At 39.4% G+C, this 24,113-nt stretch overlaps 1 protein-coding gene across 2 annotated transcripts in view; it reads left to right on the plus strand.

Moving 5' to 3' along the window:
- The window catches only part of LOC124721337 (glycine dehydrogenase (decarboxylating), mitochondrial), a 308,726-nt gene that overhangs the window by 250,796 nt on the left and 33,817 nt on the right, over positions 1 to 24,113 (plus strand). For both annotated transcript variants that reach the window (XM_047246255.1, XM_047246254.1), the window contains exons 10-15: positions 13 to 186; positions 2,000 to 2,184; positions 2,417 to 2,618; positions 4,016 to 4,132; positions 4,222 to 4,367; positions 15,995 to 16,142. In XM_047246255.1, coding sequence (XP_047102211.1) covers positions 13 to 186; positions 2,000 to 2,184; positions 2,417 to 2,618; positions 4,016 to 4,132; positions 4,222 to 4,367; positions 15,995 to 16,142 — 972 coding nt within the window. The remainder of the gene's footprint in view (positions 1 to 12; positions 187 to 1,999; positions 2,185 to 2,416; positions 2,619 to 4,015; positions 4,133 to 4,221; positions 4,368 to 15,994; positions 16,143 to 24,113) is intronic.

Here is a 24,113-nt window from a genome sequence, read left to right on the forward strand (position 1 = left end):
CTACAATTTCAGGTATCCCAGAATACTGCTGCACTAAATGGAATTCTGCAGTCGGACTTCAGACGAACATCACCATTTTTGACACATCCTGTCTTTAATGAACATCATTCTGAAACCAGAATTGTCCGTTATATGAAATATTTGGAAAATAAAGACTTGTCACTTGTTCATTCCATGATACCACTAGTAAGTAAAACTACTTTGTAGCAGTATGTTTAAATGCTACTATTAATACCAAGGAAAACTGGTGAGAAATTTTGAGAGAGATTAGTACTTGAAATGTATTTTGTGGTATGTAAGAAATTAAACATAAAACTGTGTGTCAGTTTAAGTCTTCCTAATAGTCAGGAATGAAAGTATGGGGTTAACTACAAGGGTGGTATGGAAAGTTCTCAGAACAGAATAGAAAAAAGTACTTAAATCACTGAAACTTTTTTATTTTTCAATGTAGTCTCCTTGTAGATTAATGCACTTGGTCCAATGATGTTCCGGTTCCTTGATCCCATCTCAAAAATGAGTTTCCTCCAGGCCTGCAAAATAGTTGTCAACTCCAGCTATCAATTCTTCATTTGAAGTGAATCTTTGTCCACCAAGAAAAATTTTCAGATTTGGGAAGAGATGGAAGTCTAACAGTGCCATATCAGGTGAATAAGGTGGGTGTGGCAACAAGTCATAGGTTAGTTCATGTAAATTTGCCATGGCAACGGCACATGTGTGCGTGTGTGCATTGTCTTGATTGCAGATGACTTTCTTCCTTGCTAAACCTGGCCTTTTTTCAGGTGTCTTTTGTTTCAGTTTGTCCAAGAGGTTAACATAGTATTCTCCAGTAATTTTCTGCCCAGTGGGGAGATAATCTACAAACAGAATCCCCTTCACATCCCAGAGCACTGATGCCATGACCTTTCCTGCCTTTGGTGGCAGAAAATCAGCATGTTTCCACTGCTGTGACTGTTGTTTTGTCTCTGGGGTATAGTAGTACATCTAAGTTTTATCTGTGGCCACAAACTGGCGCAAAAAATCTTGTTCATTTCTCCAAACATTGTTCTGATATGTCCATTCTCATGCATTTTTGATCCAGCGTCAAGAGTAGTGGCACCCATCTTCCAGATAATTTTTTTCATTTCTAATTCTTCAGTTAAAATGTGATATACCCTCTCAGATGACATCTGATGAGCATGAGCAATTTCACACAATCTCAATTGGCGATCCTCCATGACCATTTTGTGTACTTTTGCAATGATTTCTGAAGTAGTGACACATCTTGGCCGACCACTGCATGGATCATCATCTAAGCTCTCCCAATCAAATTTTAATTCATTTATCTACTTGGAAACAAATATGAAGGAGCAGAGTCCCACAGTGTATTCTGGAAATCAGCATGAATGTCCTTTGCTTTCATACCTTTCTTTATGAAGTACTTAATCACTGTTCAGATCTCAATTTTTTCCATCTTCGCAAATCACTACACAGGAACAGCAACAGAGCCACATCACTGCCATGGCTCTCTTCCAAGAGCACTGACATGGCATGAGTTTCCAGACAACAGTCCAATGAATATCATGTGAACAACTCCTTGCGCTAACACTGACCTCTCATGGTGATTCTGAGAACTTTTCAAACTACCCTCATATGTGGCATGCTATTATACAAAATACTTTTGGTAGGAAATCAACACTGATAATACTGTTATATTTATTCAAGAAAATTCCTATAAGGCATCACACACTTCATAGTGTGACTACCTATGCTGAATTTTTATCAGTTGTGATTTCAAAGTGAACACTTTTGAATGTTGGTTAAGTATAAAGGAATCAGAACTGGAAGGAAAGTGAGTGTTTACTTTTCATTTGGTTCAGCTTAAGTAAATGAGGACAAAATTGGCCTTGGCATTCAAGGGAACCATTCTAGTATCCAAGTTAAGTGATGTACATAGCACGTTTCAGCAAAATACTAAGGTATCAGTAAAAATTGCTTTTTTTTTTTTTTTTTTTTTTTTTAGGGATCATGTACTATGAAGCTAAATAGCACAACTGAGATGCTGCCTTGCAGTTTTCGTAACTTCACAGACATTCATCCTTTTGCACCACTTGACCAGTCCATTGGGTACCAACAGTTGTTTGAAGAACTGCAGAAGGACTTGTGTGAAATAACTGGATATGATCGGATTTCATTTCAGCCCAACAGGTTTATTTTTTACTAAAATTTAATATACAGTTAAAGCAAATTGCATGATTATTAAATGTAGAATTTAATTAACTTTTTTAATTGGCCATATCTTTAATTCGGCAGAATTCAGACATATCTTTAATTCGGCAGAATTCAGATTATTTCTTGATAATAATTTTTTTCACAAGTATTTATCTCATTTCTCATATAAACAAGTATTATCAATATCTTTATGTGTAAACAATTTCAGTGGAGCTCAAGGAGAATATGCTGGTCTTCGAGCAATTAAAGGCTACCATGAAGCTCGAAATGAAGGACATCGTAATATTTGTCTGATACCTGTTTCTGCACATGGAACAAATCCAGCATCAGCACAGATGGCTGGCATGAAAGTTGAACCAATAAATGTACGCCGTGATGGCAGTGTTGATATTGATCATCTGAAAGCAAAGGTCAGCCACAACAGTGTAGCCATAATATGGTACTTTAGTTTAAAGTAATTATTGTTAAACATTCAATTATTCCAGTCAGGTTGGTATCCCAGTGATGCCCAGGGCAATTCCACACTTGTCTTTGCTGGTCATCGGGGCTCAGTTTGAAGCAGCACTCATCAGTGAAGACAATTCTACTCCAGTCAATGAGATTACAGGCTGAAGACATGTCTGGAAATTCCCTGGACAGTGATGGGTTACCAACCTGACTGTCACCCACTATGCAGCCCAACAACCAGCAGTGATGGCCTGGGATACCATTTCTTTTCATAATAGAACCCTTGGGTTGTCATCCAAAGCACCCTTACAGCACAGTGGTACACCAATGATGATCTATGCCCAATTTTGTTGCCCTTCATGGCAAACCATCTCGGGCATACATTTCAGCAAGATAATGCATGGCCAGCAAGTTCTCTCCTCCAATCATCACAGGATTCTTGTGATCTAACGTGCCAATTGGACAGAATTTGTCACGGTATCCCTCAGGAAGACTTCCAACAACTCTGTCAGTCAATACCAAGCCAAATAATTGTATGCATAACAGCCATAGGTGGACCAACATGTTATTGACTTTCTCAGTTTGTGAATCTCTTTCTTTTGAATAACTCATCCAGTTTTTCTAAAATTGTGATCATTTGTTTCTTTGTACATCGTATCTTCTGATTTACATCCCATTCAGATGATTCCTTTATGATGTATCATTTAGTTTGTCTTGGAGTGTAATTTCATGTGTTTATATTCAGAATGACTCAAAAAACTTTTATTTATGACCATAAATTTGAAATATAGTTTCAGTAACCATAATTTCCCATTCAATTTCCTGAATACTTGATAGGTCTTTCAGAATAGCGAAAAACTATTTATTTTTATGATATAACACAGAAATGCCTATTTCAAAATATGTTGCAGTTGTCTAAGTATTGTTCCATTTTTTAATTCGTAGGAAAGAAAACAGGTATTAGAAGATACAATTTTTTTTGTGAGCATTATTCTTTAATGGCTTTCATAACAGTTAACAGTTAATCAACAATAATTTGTTCACCCCTTCTTGTTAGTACCTACAATAGTTAATTTTATCTGCTGGTTGTGTGTTATTGTTTGTGTGTAATAATGTTACTTATTTGCATTTAACTCTCTGTAAGCAGTTTTGGTACACTTTATGCCTTGTTGTATATGTGGGTGTCCTGGTACCTACTAAACAATTTACAGACTCTTTGTGCTTAGGCCATTGTGGAACAACAGTGGGGTCAAAAAATATTTAGCAGAATAATTACAATTTATTTAATTTACTGTAATGTTTTAATTTTCTCATATTGGATGGAGTTTTAATCTACATTTAGTGTCTTGCACAATTTTAGGTGGAGAAATATCAACACAATCTATCATGTTTAATGATCACATATCCTTCAACAAATGGTGTGTTTGAAGAAACAATTGCTGATGTTTGCAGTTTAATACATGAACATGGTGGCCAGGTAAAATAGAAATGTTCGTGCTGTGTCTTGATTTTCAGTGCATTGTGTAATGATATTGAAGATTTCTTGTTTTCTTGTCCCTCATTCAGGTATATTTAGATGGAGCAAATATGAATGCCCAGGTTGGTTTGTGCAGGCCTGGTGACTATGGCTCTGATGTTTCACACCTGAATCTGCACAAAACGTTTTGCATACCTCATGGAGGAGGCGGTCCAGGAATGGGTCCAATAGGCGTGTAAGGAATATATAATACATGTTTCAACACTTAAATTTATAGGATTTCACGTGTCATTGAATTTAATCATCCAACTTTTCTATTTGTGACTTGTTTCTCAGTCTATGACTCTAAAAAATGAGAAATATATGATTATAAATATTAACAAAATAGTTTTCAGTGTGAGACTTCGTCAAAACATGGTATGTTTCTCATAAAATGTCACCAAAAACTAAAGAAATCAGGTAATTTGAAATTGCTGATCTAAAATTTGTATGCTAGTGGAACAGAGCACAGGAATGCACAGAACCAGGGCATGCTTCCAGAACACACTTGCTTATTGAGTTGTTTATTTCCCAGATACATAACAGTTAGTGAAAATAAAGGACATTATTGCGATGAAAGTAAGTCGTGCATAATCAGTTTGCTAGAAAAAGTCTGTGATAGCATACTAGCAGACTTAGTAATTGACAGTCATTTCATATTTCTGTTGACTTTCACTTGATGCTTACATTCTGGTAAGGATTAGTATGGTAGTAAAAGCTAGTTGTCAATCTTTGACCACTTTGAAACCTTATCAAGATATGACTGAACAGCTTCTTTCAGACTGTACTTCATTATAGATACCTGAATCACCTGAAAAATTCTGAGGTTACTGTTAAGATTGTATGCCATGTCATTAATATATGACTTAGACAGCAAGGGTCCCATCACATTTCCCTGGGACACAAAATTAGCCTATTTCTACATCCAAAATAACATGCAGCGTCATCCCTACTATGAAATTCTTAATCCAGTCATAAATTTGGTTTGATACTTCATATGACCATATGTTTGTTAATAAACATCGGCACCGAACTGAGTCAAGTAATGTTCAGAAGTAAAGGACTACTGCATTTACCTGACTGTCTTCATCCAGGACTTTAAAGACGTTGTGCAAGAAAAGTGTGAGTTAGATTTCACATCATTGATGCTTGTCTAATCCATGTTGGTTGGCATGGATTGGGTCATGATGTTTGAGGTACCTCAAAACATTTGGGCTCAAAATATATTCTGGTATTCTACAATGTACAGATGGCAGTGAAAAAGGATGGCAGTTTTTTGGATTATTTCTGTTACCCTTCTTACAGAAGGCATGATTTATGCTTGCTTTCAACTACAGAGCAAAGTTTTTTATTGGAGGGGTCTATACCATGTTATGGATAACACTGGGACTAATTCAGTGTCATGTTCTGTATAGAATCTGATAAGGATTCATCAGGCTCTGGAACTTTGTTCCATTTTAGCAAATTCAGCTGTTATTGACAGCACTGATACTGACATCTTTATCACTCACCTTTATTGTGGTGTGAGAATTGATGGGGTTGGCAGAAGATAGTGTTAACCCTCAATTTAGGAAGGATTAGTATGATCACATTGTCTGTTGTGTCTCTGAATGAACCACTTGCTGCTACCAAATTTGTCCAAGTGTACTGCTAGGAAATAGCTGTGTGCTATATAATTTGTTTTGTCTTATTTTATTTATGTTCTTGTTGATGAATGAACCCAAACATGTAATACACGGCAACTCAAAATATACCCTTCTAGGTTAGCACTTTCTTCCACCAACCCCTTCAGTTAAACTGGTGTAGTACTCAAGGATTTTCCTTTGTAAAAGTACACTGACCCATCTCCATAGTCAGGTTGCTAACACATGCTAGTGCAGCAGTGCTAGACTTAGAGTTACACCATTTCAAATCCTGGTGGAAAATTTTCATTGCCAGTATTTGGTCGGCAGTTGGCAGTGTAAAGTTTTGATAACTAGTCTTTGCGCCAATGTCATAGATTAAATTCCTAATCTAATCTCACCTCACCTCACCACAGTGTCTCTTGAAGTGAGGGTGTGTGATACTGTTGATGGTGATCTGCTGATAAGAACGTTAAATTTGGCGGCCCTCCTTGATGCTGTTCGAGAGGAGTGGGCATGTCCTGGCACTGGGATTTACCCTCTCCCTACTCTTCGTCCACAACAACATGAGCACAACATTATACTGTACAGGCACTCATCACAGTCATCCAATGATGCAGATAAGCACTTGGTATGTCATAAAAGGCTGTAGAAGGCAATGGCAAACCACCTCCACTATGATCTTGCCTAGAATGATTATGTAGGATTCATGCATCTGCTTCCTTACATCCAATTCCTGAGTATGGAACTACTTTTGACTAAAAAAACATTTGAAAGTGGAATTCAAAATTTCTGCTTTTGCTGTGTTGCCCTCAATTACAGTTCCTGCATCATGTTGGTGCCAGAATTTCGTTTGGTTTTGTGAAATCTCTTTCAATAAGATTCTGCTATAATAGTCACTGGAGACATCTCACATTGCTCTTTTGACAGTCAGATGTGTGCTGTGTCAGAGCAACTGTTATACTAAACATTTAACCAGTGTAAAACTGTATTATTTGCCTCTATACTATCTTTTATCCTCCAAATTGACTCAAAAGTAATCAGAGTGGGTGGTTTGTTGTAAATCAGCATGCTAACCTGTATACTGCTAGTAGTGTGTGTGAGTGTGAATGGACTGAGTGTAGTCTTGCCAGGCATGAGTACTTAAATCAACTGTCAACTTTATCAGCATGGGCCGGCCACTAGAGGCTGCCTGTAGGAAGCATTCACATGGCATTGTGTCAGCTGCACTGTCTACTGGCAACTCAGGCCTATATACGTGCGGAGCAGTGCTGACTCACTCTCATTATGTTCTTCTAGTTTGTACCACTCTTATCAATTGTTCTGTGTATTGTGTATGTTGCAACTTCTGTATGTGTCTTGTGTCTTCTTACTTCTAGAGCTATGAGAAGCTTATTTTCATTATTGTTCAGAGGTTTATGAATAAATCCATATTTGTGTTACTTAAATTGGTTTTGTGTATTAATAGGTTACTATATGATTAGCAACAAGTTTGGAACAGTTTCCACATGTGGAGTCTTTAAATGCGGTTTCATCAGGTTCAGTCATTATGGACTCCATGCTACCAGCTCTGATTGAACAGCTTACTTCAGCAGTGACCACTTTGTTGGCTTCCATTAACAGACAGTGTACCTTGCCACTGATCTATTCATGGATAATGATTCAGTTGAGGATCTGGAAGCTTCCAAAAAAAGACCAAGATATCGTATTTTGGCTTTTGGTGTGGCAAACTCGAATGAAAAGCTCTATTCCTCTCATGGATCCCACCTAAGGTGTATCAATTACTGTGTCCATTTGCCCCTTTACGAGAACCAGCAGCTCTCACTTTTGACCAGACGTGCAGTTCATTGTCCAACTACCATCACAAATGAATGCATGTCATAGTGGCATGAGTTCAGTTCTACCAATGCTGCAAGAAACCATAGCAGTCAAACAGGGCCTGGGCAGCTGAACTTCATGGTCTTAGCTGTAAGTACCAATTCATTACTGATGCCCATAATGACTCTTATGCAGACTGTATGTTGTGCGGCCCAATTATCTGCATAACTCCAGACAAGGAAGTGCTTCATAAGGCTTTACTCTGTAAAAACCACCCACAGGCAGAAGTTTTGCAAATAGCAAAACCTTTTGAGGTATCTCAGGCAGCAGGTGACCAGACTGAAGCATGGGGCTATGTGGCAGTAGTGTCACAAGATGTGCCTATTAGGGCAACAAATATCTTGCATGAGGATGTGGTAGTAAACATGGAGGCCCAGCACCGAGCAGACAAAGGCCAGCCCAAGCAGGTGTAACCATCTCAGCACCAGCATCAACATTCTCTGTTTCCACCTTGTCCTTTGTGTTTTGTCCAGCATGAACATTTAGTGTGCCCTAAGCACTGGGCTACTTTTAATGCTTACCAGAAGAAAGGCCACATTGCCTCTGTGTACCATTTGCCAAAGGGTATGGACATGGATATAAACTATGTGACTCGAATGCCTGAGACTTCTCCAAAGTTGTTTATTGAGTTAAGTGTTTTTTGCCAAGTGTTTTGGCTACAGATCAACACAGGTGCTGCAGTGGTGTTATTGAATTCTCAAACGTATTTGAGTTTAGACTTGCCACCATTGACATCAGTCATGTAGAAGCTGGTCAGTTATAACAAAATGAAGATAATGCAGCTGGGACAATTTATGGCATCTGTCTCTTACAAGTCTGTGGTTTGTTCCATTATATTTTTGGTGGTTGCTGATGGTGGTGGTGTTCAGAACTTGTTCGGAATGGATGCATTTCAGGCATTTGGATTTTCAGTCATCAACAAAGTTCACCTTGTGTTTGATCAGGTACCATATTCTCAATTGGAAACACTGATTGAGGAGTTTTTGCACTAGTTTTTGGAGGGTATAGGGTGTGCTATGAATTTTCCTGTTCATATTTCTTTGAAATCCATGGCTTGGCTTCATTCTTGTTATGCACATCCTATGCCTATTGCCCTGAAAGATCAAGTGAGAGCAGAATTTTACAGACTTCAATCTCTAGGGGTGGTGTAACTTATTTTGGCTAGTGAATGGTTGTCTCTGCTGGTTGTAGTTCAGAAGCTGTCGGGGAAACTTCACCCCTGTGGTGACTTCAGTATTACTGTCAACACGTAATCGATCATGGATACTTATCCCCTCACATGCTAGGATGAACTGTTGGCAAAAACATCAGGTGGCCAGTACTTTTCTAAAATTGATAAGTCTGCATGTTCATGTGGACAAAGAGTCTCATTGAGTTCTGGTTTTGAATACTTCTTTTGGTCTCTATCAATATTTGTGCCTTCCTTTTGTTATTTCCAGTTATTTTAGAGCAATGAACTATGGCTGTCCTGGGTTGTATTAATTATCTGGATGATATTGCTGTCACAGGCTCCTCCGTGGCCGATCACATGAAAAATTTGCACACTTAGTCTGCAGGCTTACAGTATAACCTCACAAAATCTCAGTTTTTTCAACCTTCTATTGTTTATTTGAGTTTAAAGGTCTTACGGGGTAGGGTTTAACCTCTGCCAGACCACATACTCACTGTTACATCTATGCCTGGTCCCTCATCCATGAAGGAGCTTCAGGTTTTCCTAGGGAAGATAGCCTACCTACCATAATTCCTGCCAGAGGTGGCCACATTGTCTCACCCGTTACATGCCTTGTTATGCAAGAATGTACCTTTTTGATGGAGCCCACATTGCAAATGTACTTTTCAAATGTTAAAACCCAAACTACTTTTGACCCCTTGTTTAGCTACATTCTCTCCAGACTAGCACATAGTTTTGGTGACTGATGCCTCATAGTATGGCCTCAGCATAGTCCTAGCACACCAATATGCTGTTGCTTTCACCTCTAAATCTCTCTCTCTCTGGCCCACCAGCATTACTCTTACGGGGAAAAAGAGGCTCTTGGAGTAGTCTATGTTCCTGTGGATCCCGATCCCAACTTTGATCATGAAGAATTGCTTTGCTTCCTTTTTGATGCTTAAATGCAGGCTGTGATTGAGGTTTTCCCAATTACAAGCTCACACATAGCAGCTGCCATTGCTGTGGAACCATTCCTCCTCCAGACAGTTCGGTTTGCTCAACAGGGCTGGGCAGATAAACAGCCGGGTTGGGCTTCAGACCCCCTGTGCAACTATTTTTCCTTGTAGTATCGCTTCTCTGTTTTTCGTGGTGTTTCGCTGTTATCCACAGAAGATCTCGTTCCCAGAGTAGTTATTCCCACTGTGTTACGGTACCAAGTTCCACACCTTCTCCACCAGGGCCATTGGGGAGTTTCACGCACAAAACTGTTAGCTAAGAGACATGTTTTTTGACCAGGGATTGAGGGCAAAATTGTCCATTTTGTTGTGACTTGTGAGCAGTGTGCCCAACAACACAACTCCCAAAGTGTCTCGGTTCCCGTAGCCCACTCCATGCCACCCATGGGAATACATTCATGCAGACTTTGCAGGTCTCTTCTCGAATTCCTACTGTGGATGCATTTTCCTGGTACCCCTTACATTCTCCGGTGTGCATCAATGTCAGCTGACATCACAGTTCATACTCTTCTGAGAGTTTTCTCTATTGAGGAATTGCCTTGTACCTTGTTGTTGTTGTGGTCTTCAGTCCTGAGACTGGTTTGATGCAGCTCTCCAAGCTACTCTATCCTGTGCAAGCTTCTTCTTCTCCCAGTACTTACTGCAACCTACATCCTTCTGAATTTGCATAGTGCATTCATCTCTAGGTCTCCCTCTACGATTTTTACCCTCCACGCTGTCCTCCAATGCTAAATTTGTGATCCCTTGAGCCTCAGAACATGTCCTACCAGCTGGTCCCTTCTTCTTGTCAAGTTACACTTAAATCTATACTCGATGTTAACAAGTTTCTCTTCTTCAGAAACGCTTTCCTTACCATTGCCAGTCTACATTTTATATCCTCTCTACTTCGACCATCATCAGTTATTTTCCTCCCCAAATAGCAAAACTCCTTTACTACTTTAAGTGTCTCATTTCCTAATCTAATTCCCTCAGTATCACATGACTTAATTTGACTACATTCCATTCTCCTAGCTTTGCTTTTGTTGATGTTCATCTTATATCCTCCTTTCAAGACACTGTCCATTCCGTTCAACTGCTCTTCCAAGTCCTTTGCTGTCTCTGGCAGAATTACAATGTCATCGGCGAACCTCAAAGTTTTTATTTCTTCACCATGGATTTTAATACCTATTCCGAATTTTTCTTTTGTTTCCTTTACTGCTTGCTCAATATACAGATTGAATAACATCAGGGAGAGGCTACAACCCTGTCTCACTCCCTTCCCAACCACTGCTTCCCTTTCATGCCCCTCAACTCTTATAACTGCCATCTGGTTTCTGTACAAATTGTAAATAGCCTTTCGCTCCCTGTATTTTACCCCTGCAACCTTTAGAATTTGAAAGAGAGTATTCCAGTCAACATTGTCAAAAGCTTTCTCTAGGTCTACAAATGCTAGAAACATAGGTTTGCCATTCCTTAATCTTCCTTCTAAGATAAGGCATAAGGTCAGTACTGCCTCACGCGTTCCAACATTTCTATGGAATCCAAACTGATCTTCCCCGAGTTCGGCTTCTACCAGTTTTTCCATTTGTCTGTACAGAATTCGAGTTATTAAACTGATAGTTAGGTAATTTTCACATCTGTCAACTCCTGCTTTCTTTGGGATTGGAATTATTATATTCTTCTTGAAGTCTGAGGGTATTTCGCCTGTCTCATACATCTTGCTCACCAGATGGTAGTTATTTGTCATGACTGGCTCTCCCAAGGCCGTCAGTAGTTCTAATGGAATGTTGTCTACTCCCGGGGCCTTGTTTCGACTCAGGCCTTTCAGTGCTCTGTCAAACTCTTCACGCAGTATTGTATCTCCCATTTCATCTTCATCTACATCCTCTTCCATTTCCATAGTATTGTCCTCAAGTACATTGCCCTTGTATAGGCCCTCTATATACTCCTTCCGCCTTTCTGCTTTCCATTCTTTGCTTAGAACTGGGTTTCCATCTGAGCTCTTTATATTCATACAAGTGGCTCTCTTTTCTCAAAAGGTCTCTTTAATTTTCCTGTAGGCAGTATCTATCTTACCCTCTAGTGAGATAAGCCTCTATATCCTTACATTTGTCCTCTAGCCATTCCTGCTTAGCCATTTTGCACCTCTTGTCGATCTCATTCTTGAGACGTTTGTATTCCTTTTTGCCTACTTCATTTACAGCATTTTCATATTTTCTTCTTTCATCAATTAAATTCAATATTTCTTCTGTTGCCCAAGGGTTTCTACTAGCCCTCATCTTTTTACCTACTTGATCCTTTGCTGCCTTCACTACTTCATCCCTCAGAGCTACCCATTCTTCTTCTACTGTATTTCTTTCCCCCATTCCTGTCAATTGTTCCCTTATGCTGTCCCCGAAACTCTCTCTAACCTCTGGTTTAGTCAGTTTATCCAGATCCCATCTCCTTAAATTCCCACCTTTTTGCAATTTCTTCAGTTTTAATCTACAGTTCATAACCAATAGATGGTGGTCAGATTCCACATCTGCCCCTGGAAATGTCTCACAATTTAAAACCTGCTTCCTAAATCTCTGTGTTACCAATATATAATCTATCTGATACATTATAGTATCTCCAGGGTTCTTCCATGTATACAACCTTCTTTCATGATTCTTGAACCAAGTGTTAGCTATGATTAAGTTATGCTCTGTGCAAAATTCTACCAGACGGCTTCCTCTTTCATTTCTTACCCCCAATCCATATTCACCTACTATGTTTCCTTCTCTCCCTTTTCCTACTCTCGAATTCGTCACCCATGACTATTAAATTTTTGTCTCCCTTCACTACCTGAATAATTTATTTTATCTCATAATACATGTCATCAATTTCTTCTTCATCTGCAGAGCTAGTTGGCATATAAACTTGTACTACTGTAGTAGGTGTGGGCTTAGTGTCTATCTTGGCCACAATAATGCATTCACGATGCTGTTTGTAGTAGCTTACCCACACTCCTATTTTTTTTATTCATTATTAAACCTACTCCTGCATTACCCTTATTTGATTTTGTATTTATAACCCTGTATTCACCTGACCAAAAGTCTTGTTCCTCCTGCCACCGAACTTCACTAATTCCCACTATATCTAACTTTAACCTATCCATTTCCCTTTTTAAATTTCCTAACCTACCTGCCCGATTAAGGGATCTGACATTCCACGCTCTGATCCGTAGAACGCCAGTTTTCTTTCTACTGATAACGACATCCTCCTGAGTAGTCCCCGCCCGGAGATCCGAATGGGGGACTATTTTACCTCCGGAATATTTTACCCAAGAGGATGCCATCATCATTTAACCATACAGTAAAGCTGCATGCCCTCGGGAAAAATTATGGCTGTAGTTTCCCCCTGCTTTCAGCCGTTCGCAGTACCAGCACAGCAAGGTCATTTTGGTTAGTGTTACAAGGCCAAATCAGTCAATCATTGCCCCTGCAACTACTGAAAAGGCTGCTGCTTGTACCTTAGTTTCCAATAATGGGCCCCAGTTTGTTTCTCACACCTTAGAATTGTTTTATTCCCATCACAGAGTCCATCATGTTATGGTTCCACCATTCCACCCTCAATCAAATGGCAAGGTGGAATGATTAGTATGTATGTTCCTTCTCTGTTATCTGAGCACCTATTGCTTCACACCCATGGGGGAGCAGAGCTCAGTTGAGTTGCTTCATGGCCGGCAGTCTCACACACTCCTCCACCTTCTGTGGTCTATACTGCATCTGCTGCGGTCAGGCTTGTCTGGCCTCTTTGTGTCAGGATCGCCAATGTGGATGCAAGGGTTTGGTTGCCAGCCCAATTGGAAACTGGGCACTGTTGTCCATTGCTGGGCATGCTGTCTTCATGATGTCCGTATGGCCAATGGGCTGGTGTATTCCACTTTGATTAGTTGCAACCCCGCTTGCTGCTAGAAGCTACCATTTTACAGGTGCAACCCCATCGCCACAGCCCATCCCTCTGCTCTCCACCTTGAGTCCATCATCACCTGTTGTGCAGGCACCCTCTTCTCACTGGCTGCCTCACCACATCCGGCGCAGCCTGTCCCCAGCCTTTTGTACATTGCTACAGCCTTCTTTCCTGGATGGGCCATTTCCACTGGCCCCCTCACCATCATCACCTCAGCCATTTTGTCACCAGTGGGTTCAGCCCTGTCTGCTTTGCACTGGGAACCATCTGCTGCTGATGACAAAGACATGGCAGTGTCCTCCCTGGTGCTGTCATCAGTCAGCACATTCTGGCCCTATGCTCCATTGTCCACCTGGTACACTGTCCTGCCCCTGCTATTGGCACCGACTGCCACCACTTTGGATCAGTGTGCTGTATCCTGCTAGTAGTGTGTGTGTGTGTGTGTGTGTGTGTGTGTGTGTGTGTGTGTGAGAGAGAGAGAGAGAGAGAGAGAGAGTGCACTGAATGTAGTGTCACCACGCATGAGTGCCCAACTGTATCTGAGTGGGCCACCCACTAGCGGCTGCTGTTTGAAAGTATGTTTCCTCCACACCATTTAACAGTGACCCACACCTAGACATGCACAGAGCAGCCCTGACTCACTCTCACTATGTTGTTTTAGTTTTTACCACTCACGTCAGTTGTTCTGTGTATTGCTTATGTTGTACGTTCTGTATGGTTCTTTTGTGTTGTGTGCAGGTCAATAAAGGCTTATTTCCATTATTGTTCAGAGGTGTTTATGAATACAGCCATATTTGTGTTACTTGGATCAGTTTCATATGTTAATTGGTTACTAACCTCCCCCTCCCTCTCTCTCTCTCTCTCTGTCTCTCTCTCTCTCTCTCTCTCTCTCTCTCTCTCTATATATATATATATATATATATACACACACAGATGATGTGACTTACCGAACGAAAGTGCTGGCAGGTCGATAGACACACAAACATACACACGAAATTCAAGCTTTCGCAACAAACTGTTGCCTCATCAGGAAAGAGGGAAAGAGAGGGAAAGACGAAAGGATGTGGGTTTTAAGGGAGAGGGTAAGGAGTCATTCCAATCCCGGGAGCGGAAAGACTTACTTTAGGGGGAAAAAAGGACAGGTATACACTTGCACACACACACATATCCATCCGCACATACACAGGCACAAGCAGACATTTGCAAAGGCAAAGAGTTTGGGCAGAGATGTCAGTCGGGCGGAAGTAAAGAGGCAAAGATGCTGCTGAAAGACAGGTGAGGCATGAGCGGCGGCAAATTGAAATTAGCGGAGATTGAGGCCTGGCGGCTTCTCGTTATCTGAGTTAGCTTTTTGTCTAAAAGCAGTGCACATGCTTTCAAGGCATTGAGTACAGCAAGCAGTATTTACTTTTGTCATCTGTAGAACACTCTTGGTTTTTTGTGGCTGTGTTAAGGTATCTTCCAATGTTTTGTTCAGTTCAAAAATGGTTCAAATGGCTCTGAGCACTATGCGACTTAACTTCTGAGGTCATCAGTCGCCTAGAACTTACAACTAATTAAACCTAACTAACTTAAGGACATCACACACATCCATGCCCGAGGCAGGAATCGAACCTGCGACCGTAGCGGTCACGCGGTTCCAGACTGAAGCGCCTTTAACCGCACGGCCACACTGGCCGGCTTTTGTTCAGTAACCTTGGTTCATAATGCAGTAGTATAGTAGAGGTCAGCCATCAGAACCCTCTCCTGTGAATTTGATATGCACATTTTTCAATGCGCAAATTGAAATATTATGTAAAATTTGTTAGAGTGGTCTTACCTCACATAAAGGTCATTCCTGTTTAAGCACTTGTAATATGCTAATACTTTATAATACTCAGAGTATGTTCACATAATCCAGAATTAATATTTTTCATGATTAGTATAAGAGTCTTTTATTATTGTATCTATTTCAAGAAAAACAGCCCTCTTGAATTGCAAAATAATTAAAGTGTAAGGAAACAATTAACAGACAGTTAATTAATAAGAGTACAGTGTTTCAAAATGCAAGATCCTCATTTCAAAGTACAATTTATTAGCAAATTCTTTTCATTTTGCTGCTATTTGTCAATGAAACCTGAATTCATTAAGACAAACAAATTTTTACTTCTAGCAGCAAGAATAAATACTCTTATCTACAAATATATTTATTTTCCTTTGTATATTTCCAGCAAACTGTGTGATTTTATTTTTCATTTGTTTCCAGAAAAGCTCATCTTGCTCCATTCTTACCAACACATCCTATTGTCAATCCAATGGCTGATATGGGTAAACAGTCAAAGTCTTTTGGTGTTGTCAGTGCTGCACCATTTGGTTCCTCTGCAATCTTACCAATTTCATGGGCATATATAAAGGTTAGTTAACAATATTGAACTCTGGGAAGATTTTCTGGTACAATTGTTACTCTCACTATTCCTTGGTAAACATATTTCTAAAATTAGACTGTGGCCAGAACTACAGATATTCATGTGAGGGCAGAATTTTTTCAGTAAAACTGAACATTATTTATTACTAATGTTCTAGCCACAAAATTCTCAGACAAATATACCTGATAAGTTATGAAATTTTTCTTTGGGCTGAAGAACAGGATAGGAAGTAATAATGCAGGAGGATCTGCTACATATCAGGTGAATGAGAGAATTCGTATGTAAATCAAATTCTGTGTCAAATAAAAACTGATTCACTCACTGTAAATAAAAAAAGATAAAAGACTAGAGGGGATACTTAAAGGATGTGGAATAAGTAAGAAAATAAATTAATGAAGAAAAACTGTAAAAATTGCTGCTGTTAGTTACACTTATTACCAATCAATATTATGGTAAAATTAGCTATTTAAGTTTGCTTTACCTGATTTTTGTTTGTAGTGCCAGTAAAAGAACAACAATAGACAAACAAACACTGCATTGAACAGTTCATGTTTCCTAGTTATATCATATTCAATAACATGTACTTAAATATTAGTAACTAGTTGAAAAAGAAACTGTGGAAAAAGTTAGTATCAATCACTTATGAAAGTGGCAAGGTTGCCAATACGCTACATTTTGAAAATATGCTAACACAGTAAATAAATTATGGGTATATATTTTGATTACACATAAGTTTTTACCCAAGCTAAAACAGAAACATGACCGGCAGTGTTTCTCTTTGTCAGTAGCTTTACAACATTCCGTGTACAAGAAAACATAACTAGTCATTGTTGTTCAAATGTGTCTTAAATCTTATGGGACTTAACTGCTAAGGTCATCAGTCCCTAAGTTTACACACTACTTAGCCTAAATTATCCTAAGGACAAACACACACACCCATGCCCGAAGGAGGACTCGAACCTCCACCAGGAACAGCCACACAGTCCATGACTGCAGCACCTTAGACCACACGGCTGATCCCGCGAGGCATCTAGTCATTGTTGAGCTTGTTTTTAATTTGAGAATATAGTGTTTAAGTGTCTTTATATACTTTGAAACTGTATTTCCAGCTTCAAAAGGCTACACTCTAAAAAAAAAATGATTTCCATAAGGCAAAAACTAAATTTGAACGGTGTTAACTAGAGAGAGAGTAGCTTAAATGTTTTAGCTGGAGCATTATTTCCATCACCAGTTTCATCCATACATATAATGGAACATTGCAGACACACATTCTCATATTCCCGAGTGAAAATGTGCACTTTCTTCAAGTAATGAACTGATGCTTGCAAAAGTTATTTGATAGAAAACTTCTTTACAAGAAAATGCAGCATTTGTATGGAGAATCATCAACAGAGACAGTCATTTTGGTGTGCTCCATGGGAATGTGATAGGGCCATTATTACTCGTATAATATATTATTGTTTTAGCAGAAAACGTTGATAGAAACTTCAGGCTTCTAACAGATGATACTGTTATGTATAATGGAACCTTATTTTGTGATAATTGTAGTAGTGTCCAGTGAATTCTTGACTAATCTTGAGCTTGACATGAGGTCATGGACTTTAAGAAACATAAAATCAAGTAGTCCTCGATTCTTCTTCTTCTTCTTCTTCTTTCTTTCTTTCTTTTTCTTATCATGGCATTACAACCCTATGTGGGAATTTAGCCTCTTTAACAAGGTTCCTCCATCCTGCCCTCCATCAATGCAGTTTTTGCCATCCAGTGATTCCAAAAGTTTTTATATCCTCTTCCACATTGTCCATGCACTGCTGTCTTCTTTCAGTAAGCCTACATTGTTAAACATCTTTTGTCAGCATCCATCCTAAGAACGTGTCCAAGCCAATCTATCCTTTTGCTTCATATTGATTTTACAATGTTAGTTCCTTGTATAAAGCAATCTATCCCAACATTTGCGCTATTTATTTATTTCTTTATTTATTTGTTTATTTATTTCATGTTCCGTAGATCTCGTATTGTGAGCACGTCACATAAGATGTGGAATGAGTCAAACATACAAAACAACAAACATACAAAAAGATACAAAACAGTCTTCATTAAATATATAAAAAATGTTCTACATAACTGCATATAGTTAATACAAAGTTTAGAGGAAAAACAGATACTGTGCATATAACAGCAGATTTCTTTGAGTGTTAATACAAAATTTCATGTTTTAATTTGGAGAAAAATTGCAAGCACATTTCTTTGTTAACAAGATGGATAATTCTATCTAAATGCTATTTCCCTTTTTGCATCATAAAACTCTGTCCTTTTTTCCCCCTAAGGTAAGTCTTTCCGCTCCCGGGATTGGAATGACTCCTTACCCTCTCCCTTAAAACCCACATCCTTTCGTTCTTTCCCTCTCCTTCCCTCTTTCCTGATGAAGCAACCATTGGTTGTGAAAGCTAGAATTTTGTGTGTATGGATGTGTTTGTTTGTGTTTCTATCAACCTGCCAGCGCTTTCGTATGGTAAGTCACATCATCTTTGTTTTTAAATATATTTGTTCATATATAACTAGATATCTTATATTTCTGAATAGCTGTTTCCAGAGCAAAAAGTGAGTGACCTTTTCTTACTCTATTACCGATGTTAAACAAAAATAGTACTCAGCATTGTTTGCCACCTCATGCAAAAAATATGCTCTGCTGTGCTCTACGATTTCCACCAGTTTTAATGGGATGAACTGATATTATAGTGTTCATCTTTGGCTTACCATCACAGAAGATGGCACCAACCCATCCAAGTGCAAAATTTGTGCATTTTACATGTTTAATTATTCATATAAGCTCATTTTTTGTCATTTCATGTGTATAATGTTGAGATAATATGTGTCAGACAAAGTCACTTTGAAAATAATGACTCTAAAATTTTATGTAAAATTTAAGTGCACTTCTTATATTTATTGTATCAAAACTCACGTTTATCATGATATATTGTGTATTTTTTTAACACTGAGTGCCATTAACAATGTATTTTGCACTATATAATTTCAGTGTGTGCTTTATACAATTAATGGCAGTACCATTCTCATTCAGACAATCATTCTTTCTCACTTCAGTGTATACTTATGTGAATAGAGGTATAGTTTTGGAAATTTTTTGAAGTTTATGAGCTTCACAAATAACATATTTTGCAATAAAATAACAGCTTTAAGTTAGACTGGCACAGTCAACAAATTTCAGCAACAATATCTTGTTTGGGAAATCATTTCCCCTCAACAGCAGTGTAGCAATTTATGTAATTAGTTCAACATTGCCACATTTTTCCTCTCATTGACCATTTGTTCTAAGGAAGTGTTTTAAACTATGAGATAGCGAGGTAGACATAGCTCTTATGAAGTACAAAATGAAACTATATGGCACCAGAGACCTTTTAAAGTCTCAAACATCTATGAGATGTATATGCAAAGTGAAGTGATGAATGCAAATTTGCACCTAGACTCACTAGACTGATGCGCTAACCAGTATGTCACTCTTGCACAGTAGCTTTGCAGGAATGCACATACTACACTAGTGCACCTCCCTCCTCACTCCAAATTATCATTTATGCCACAGCCCACTTGGTATTCCCCCTAAACTTGAACAGCATTACAGAGGCTCTAACAGTATCAGAATAGCACCTCAGCATCAAATGAAATGGGAATCCTTCCTGAAACCCAGATATAGGTGCTTTAATTAGATGAAACTATATGATTCCAGAAACCTTACTAAGTCTCAAAGATCAATGATATACACAGGGGTCCAGAAAAATGTAGACACTCTTTTATAGTCAATATTAAAGGAACAAAATGACATACATTACAATTCTTGCACACAGGGATGGTTATTTTGTGTGTTCAAAGTGACCCCCATTAGCAGCCAAACAAGTAGATGTCACTGAACCGTTGACCAAACTGTCACTGTCAGGTTGCCAGTGTAACAGGTGCACAGGATGCCTCAATGGTTTCTCATAGCTCATTCAGTTTAGTTAGCTTCTGGTGACACAGTTCATTTTCCAAGGTACCCCATACGTTGAAGTCAAGAGGTGTAAGGTCTGGAGAACATGGTGGGTACTCAGCAGCTCTTCTTCAACCTATCCACTATCTAGGCAGATTTTCATGCAAGTAGGCTCTGACATCTCTGTGGTAGTAAGGTGGAGTGCCATTTTGTGGTAGGCAAAATCTTTCATTCCCAAACATCTCTCAGGTGACAAGTAAAATTGATGTTTGCAGCATATGAAGCTACGCCTCACCAGTTACGGTACCTTCAGGGAAGAATGGGCCAATCAAACTGTCCAGTGACAGACCACACCACACATTAACACCTGCTAGATTAACATGTTTGTCCACATGAACATGAGGGTTTTCAAGAGCTCTGTACACAGAGTTGTGGCAGTTAACAGTACTGTTCAGTTTGAATTGTGCCTCATCAATCCAGGCAAACATCCTTGAAAACCACTCATGCTCATGAAGCATGCCTTCAAAGCACTCACAGTACTCCATCTTTTGATCAGGATCATCCTCATTCATAGTGTGGAGCAGTCTTGGAATGTACGTTTTCCACTCTGGAGCCTTCAGAGTTTGTTGTATGCTTGAACAGCATACCCCACTTTCATGTGCATCCTACTTCACAGATTTTTTAGGTGACCTAGTAAAATCTTGCAACACAGCAGCACTGGAAGCTGGATTTGTTGATATTTTTGGTTGGACAGATCTTTCCTTATGCACATCCTGAACGGTACCATCAGCTTCAAATTTGTCCTGAATATGTTAAATTGTTATATGTATTGGTGGCTGAGTTCCATACACATTACACCACTGCCATTGTATCTCCATCATATTTTCTGTACTTCCAGTACCACTTCAATATGACCTTGGGTTGCTCAAATGGCAATCTTACTTCATTCATTGCTGCACTGTCATCTGCTAGAAAACACACACCAAGATCTGTTGAGAAAACATTGGACTACACAACTGTGCAAAATTTCAAAAATATGTCATTTTGTTCCAGGGATATTGACTGTCAAAGAGTGTCTACATTTTTCTGTTTGAATCCTGGCTTTGGTGCAAATTTTCATTTGTTGCTTCAGTCTGCATCTATACATCTCATGGATTAATTTGCTGTGGCATAATGGTGTTTTCTGTGACAACTATAAGTGTCACACCGTGTTTTGTGTGTGTGTGTGTGTGTGTGTGTGTGTGTGTGTTGGGGCTTATGGGCGCTCAACGTCGAGGTCACGAGGTCATCAGCACCCTGACATGCATTAAAGCGAACGAATGTGGACAGACCTAATAAAACTGAAACACACCGGGTGATCAAAAAGTCAGTATAAATTTGAAAACTTAATAAACCACAGAATAATGTATATAGAGAGGTACAAATTGACACACATGCTTGGAATGACATGGGGTTTTATTAGAACCAACAAGATACAAAAGTTCAAAAAATGTCCGACAGATGGCACTTCATCTGATCGGAATAGCAATAATTAGCATAACAAAGTAAGACAAAGCAAAGATGATGTTCTTTACAGGAACTGCTCAATATGTCCACCATCATTCCTCAACAATAGCTGTAGTCGAGGAATAATGTTGTGAACAACACTGTAAAGCACGTCCAGAGTTATGCTGAGGCATTGGCGTTGGATGTTGTCTTTCAGCATCCCTAGAGATGTCAGTTGATCACAATACACTTGCGACTTCAGGTAACCCTAAAGCCAATAATCGCACGGACTGAGGTCTGGGGACCTGGGAGGCCAAGCATGACGAAAGTGGTGGCTGAGCACGCGATCATCACCAAACGACATGCGCAAGAGATCTTTCACGCATCTAGCAATATGGGGTGGAGTGAAATCCTGCATAAACATTGTACATTCCAGCAGGTGTTTATCAGCCAGGCTGGGGAGGATGCGATTCTGTAACATATTGGCGTACCTCTCACCCGTCACGGTAGCAGTTACAAAACCAGAATCACGCATTTCCTCGAAGAAAAAAGGCCCAATAATGGTAGATGTGGTAAATCCAACCCGTACCGTGACTTCCTCATCGTGCAATGGAGTTTCCATGACAGTTCTAGGATTTTCGGTAGCCCAAATTCTGCAGTTGTGGGTGTTGACAGACCCTCGGAGCGTGAAATGAGCTTCGTCGGTCCACAACACGTTATTCAACCAATCGTCATCTTCCACCATCTTTTGAAACACCCACACCGCAATTGCCCTCAGCTTCACTAAATCGCAGGTAACAGTTCATGATGCCGATGGATTTTGTACGGATAGCATCATAGGGTATGTCTCAGTGCCAACCAAACAGTAGTGTATGGAATGATGGTGCAACGTGCGACTGCATGAGCACTGACTTCTCCATGCATAGACGAACCCGCTACAGTCTCCATTTCTTCCTGAACTGTCTCAGCAGCATTACGCCTTGTGCTCGATCAGCCACTACAGGGTCTATCGTCTAAACAAACCGTGGCTTTGAACTTCAAATTCATTTGCACCACAGCTGCATTTGTCAACGGACCTTTACCCATTCGAATCCCCTTCCTATGGCAATAGGATAGTAACGCTGAACTAGCACATTCCCCATTCTGATAATATAGCTTCACTAAGATCGCCTTTTCAGGTAACGTCAACATGCTGCAACTGCTGGAGCATCTGATTCTCTCTCTCATTACAGCTCCTTTTATACACAATTGTCATGTGCAGTCACTGACGTTTTGCTGTCAAGCGCCATCTGTCAGACATTTTGTGAACTTTTGTTGTTGTTGTTGTTGTTGTTCTAATGAAACCCCATGTCATTCCAAGTATCTGTGTCTATTTTTAACTCTCTATCTACATTATTCCATGGTTTATTAAGTTTTCAAATTTATACTGACTTTTTGATCACCCGGTATTTTTACCTTTCAACAGCAATATATGAGGGGAGTTTTTACTATGACTCTTTTTGATGGTGTTAGTCCTTTTCTATGTATCACCCTTAAATGTGACATTTTCCTAATGATAAAGATAACTTGGTGGAGACCTTGGTTGTAGATGCCTACAGTTTCACTGTTCAGGAAATATTCCACCTTGAAAATCACCTCGTCATGAGTTTGGGGATGCCTGCCATACAATGATTTATTTCATCTGAAGAAAGAGAAAGAAGTCACTGGATGCCATGTCAGGAGAATAACAACATAGTTTGACTTGGTTAGAACATTTGTGGACTTCTGGAGTTTTCACTAATTTAGTGGTGCTCACATTATCAGTGAATAATACATGCATTATTAGTAATTTGTGGCTGTCCCAATCCCCTTTGTTTCTAATGTTCCTCATTCCTCCAAAACTTCAATAACTTCTCTTCCTCTCAGTTCACTAGATCTCAGTGAATGACTGACATGGATGTGATCCTCCATCCCACTTAAGAAGCTTTGTTCACACTAAACCCACCAATCACCAACAATATCTACATTTGAACAGCTGCCATCATTTCACACCATGAAGTCCTTCCAATGCAACCTGAGAACACATGGATGCCACATTTGCAGTGATAAGCTATCTCTGTGCTAGTATGTTGAAGGACTTGATGGGGTGTTTGCAAATTGGAATTACCTTCCCAGTGTTGTCCAAAAACAGGTCTTCTATGACTTATCTAACATTCATTACAAATCTACTGTCCATTCTCAGAGGTAGGTCAGAATAATGAAATCATGTTTTCCATCAGGACCTTGGCTATCTTTTGGCATAGCCTGAAATTAGAAATATCTTCCTCACAATTATACTATCCCACTGTGGTATTCAGCTGCTTACCTAAACTACACAGTATCTTTGCCTATTCCTATGCTGCTTCTGCTCCCCCATAAACCTGTGGAAGATTCAGGTACAAGACTTGTCCCATGCATCTGCCTACAACATCATATTTGATTCCTGGCACTGGAATTTCTTAACCCATCAAAGAAAGAGC

Source organism: Schistocerca piceifrons, chromosome X (assembly GCF_021461385.2).
Source record: "Schistocerca piceifrons isolate TAMUIC-IGC-003096 chromosome X, iqSchPice1.1, whole genome shotgun sequence".
Taxonomy (NCBI): Eukaryota; Metazoa; Arthropoda; class Insecta; order Orthoptera; family Acrididae; genus Schistocerca; species Schistocerca piceifrons.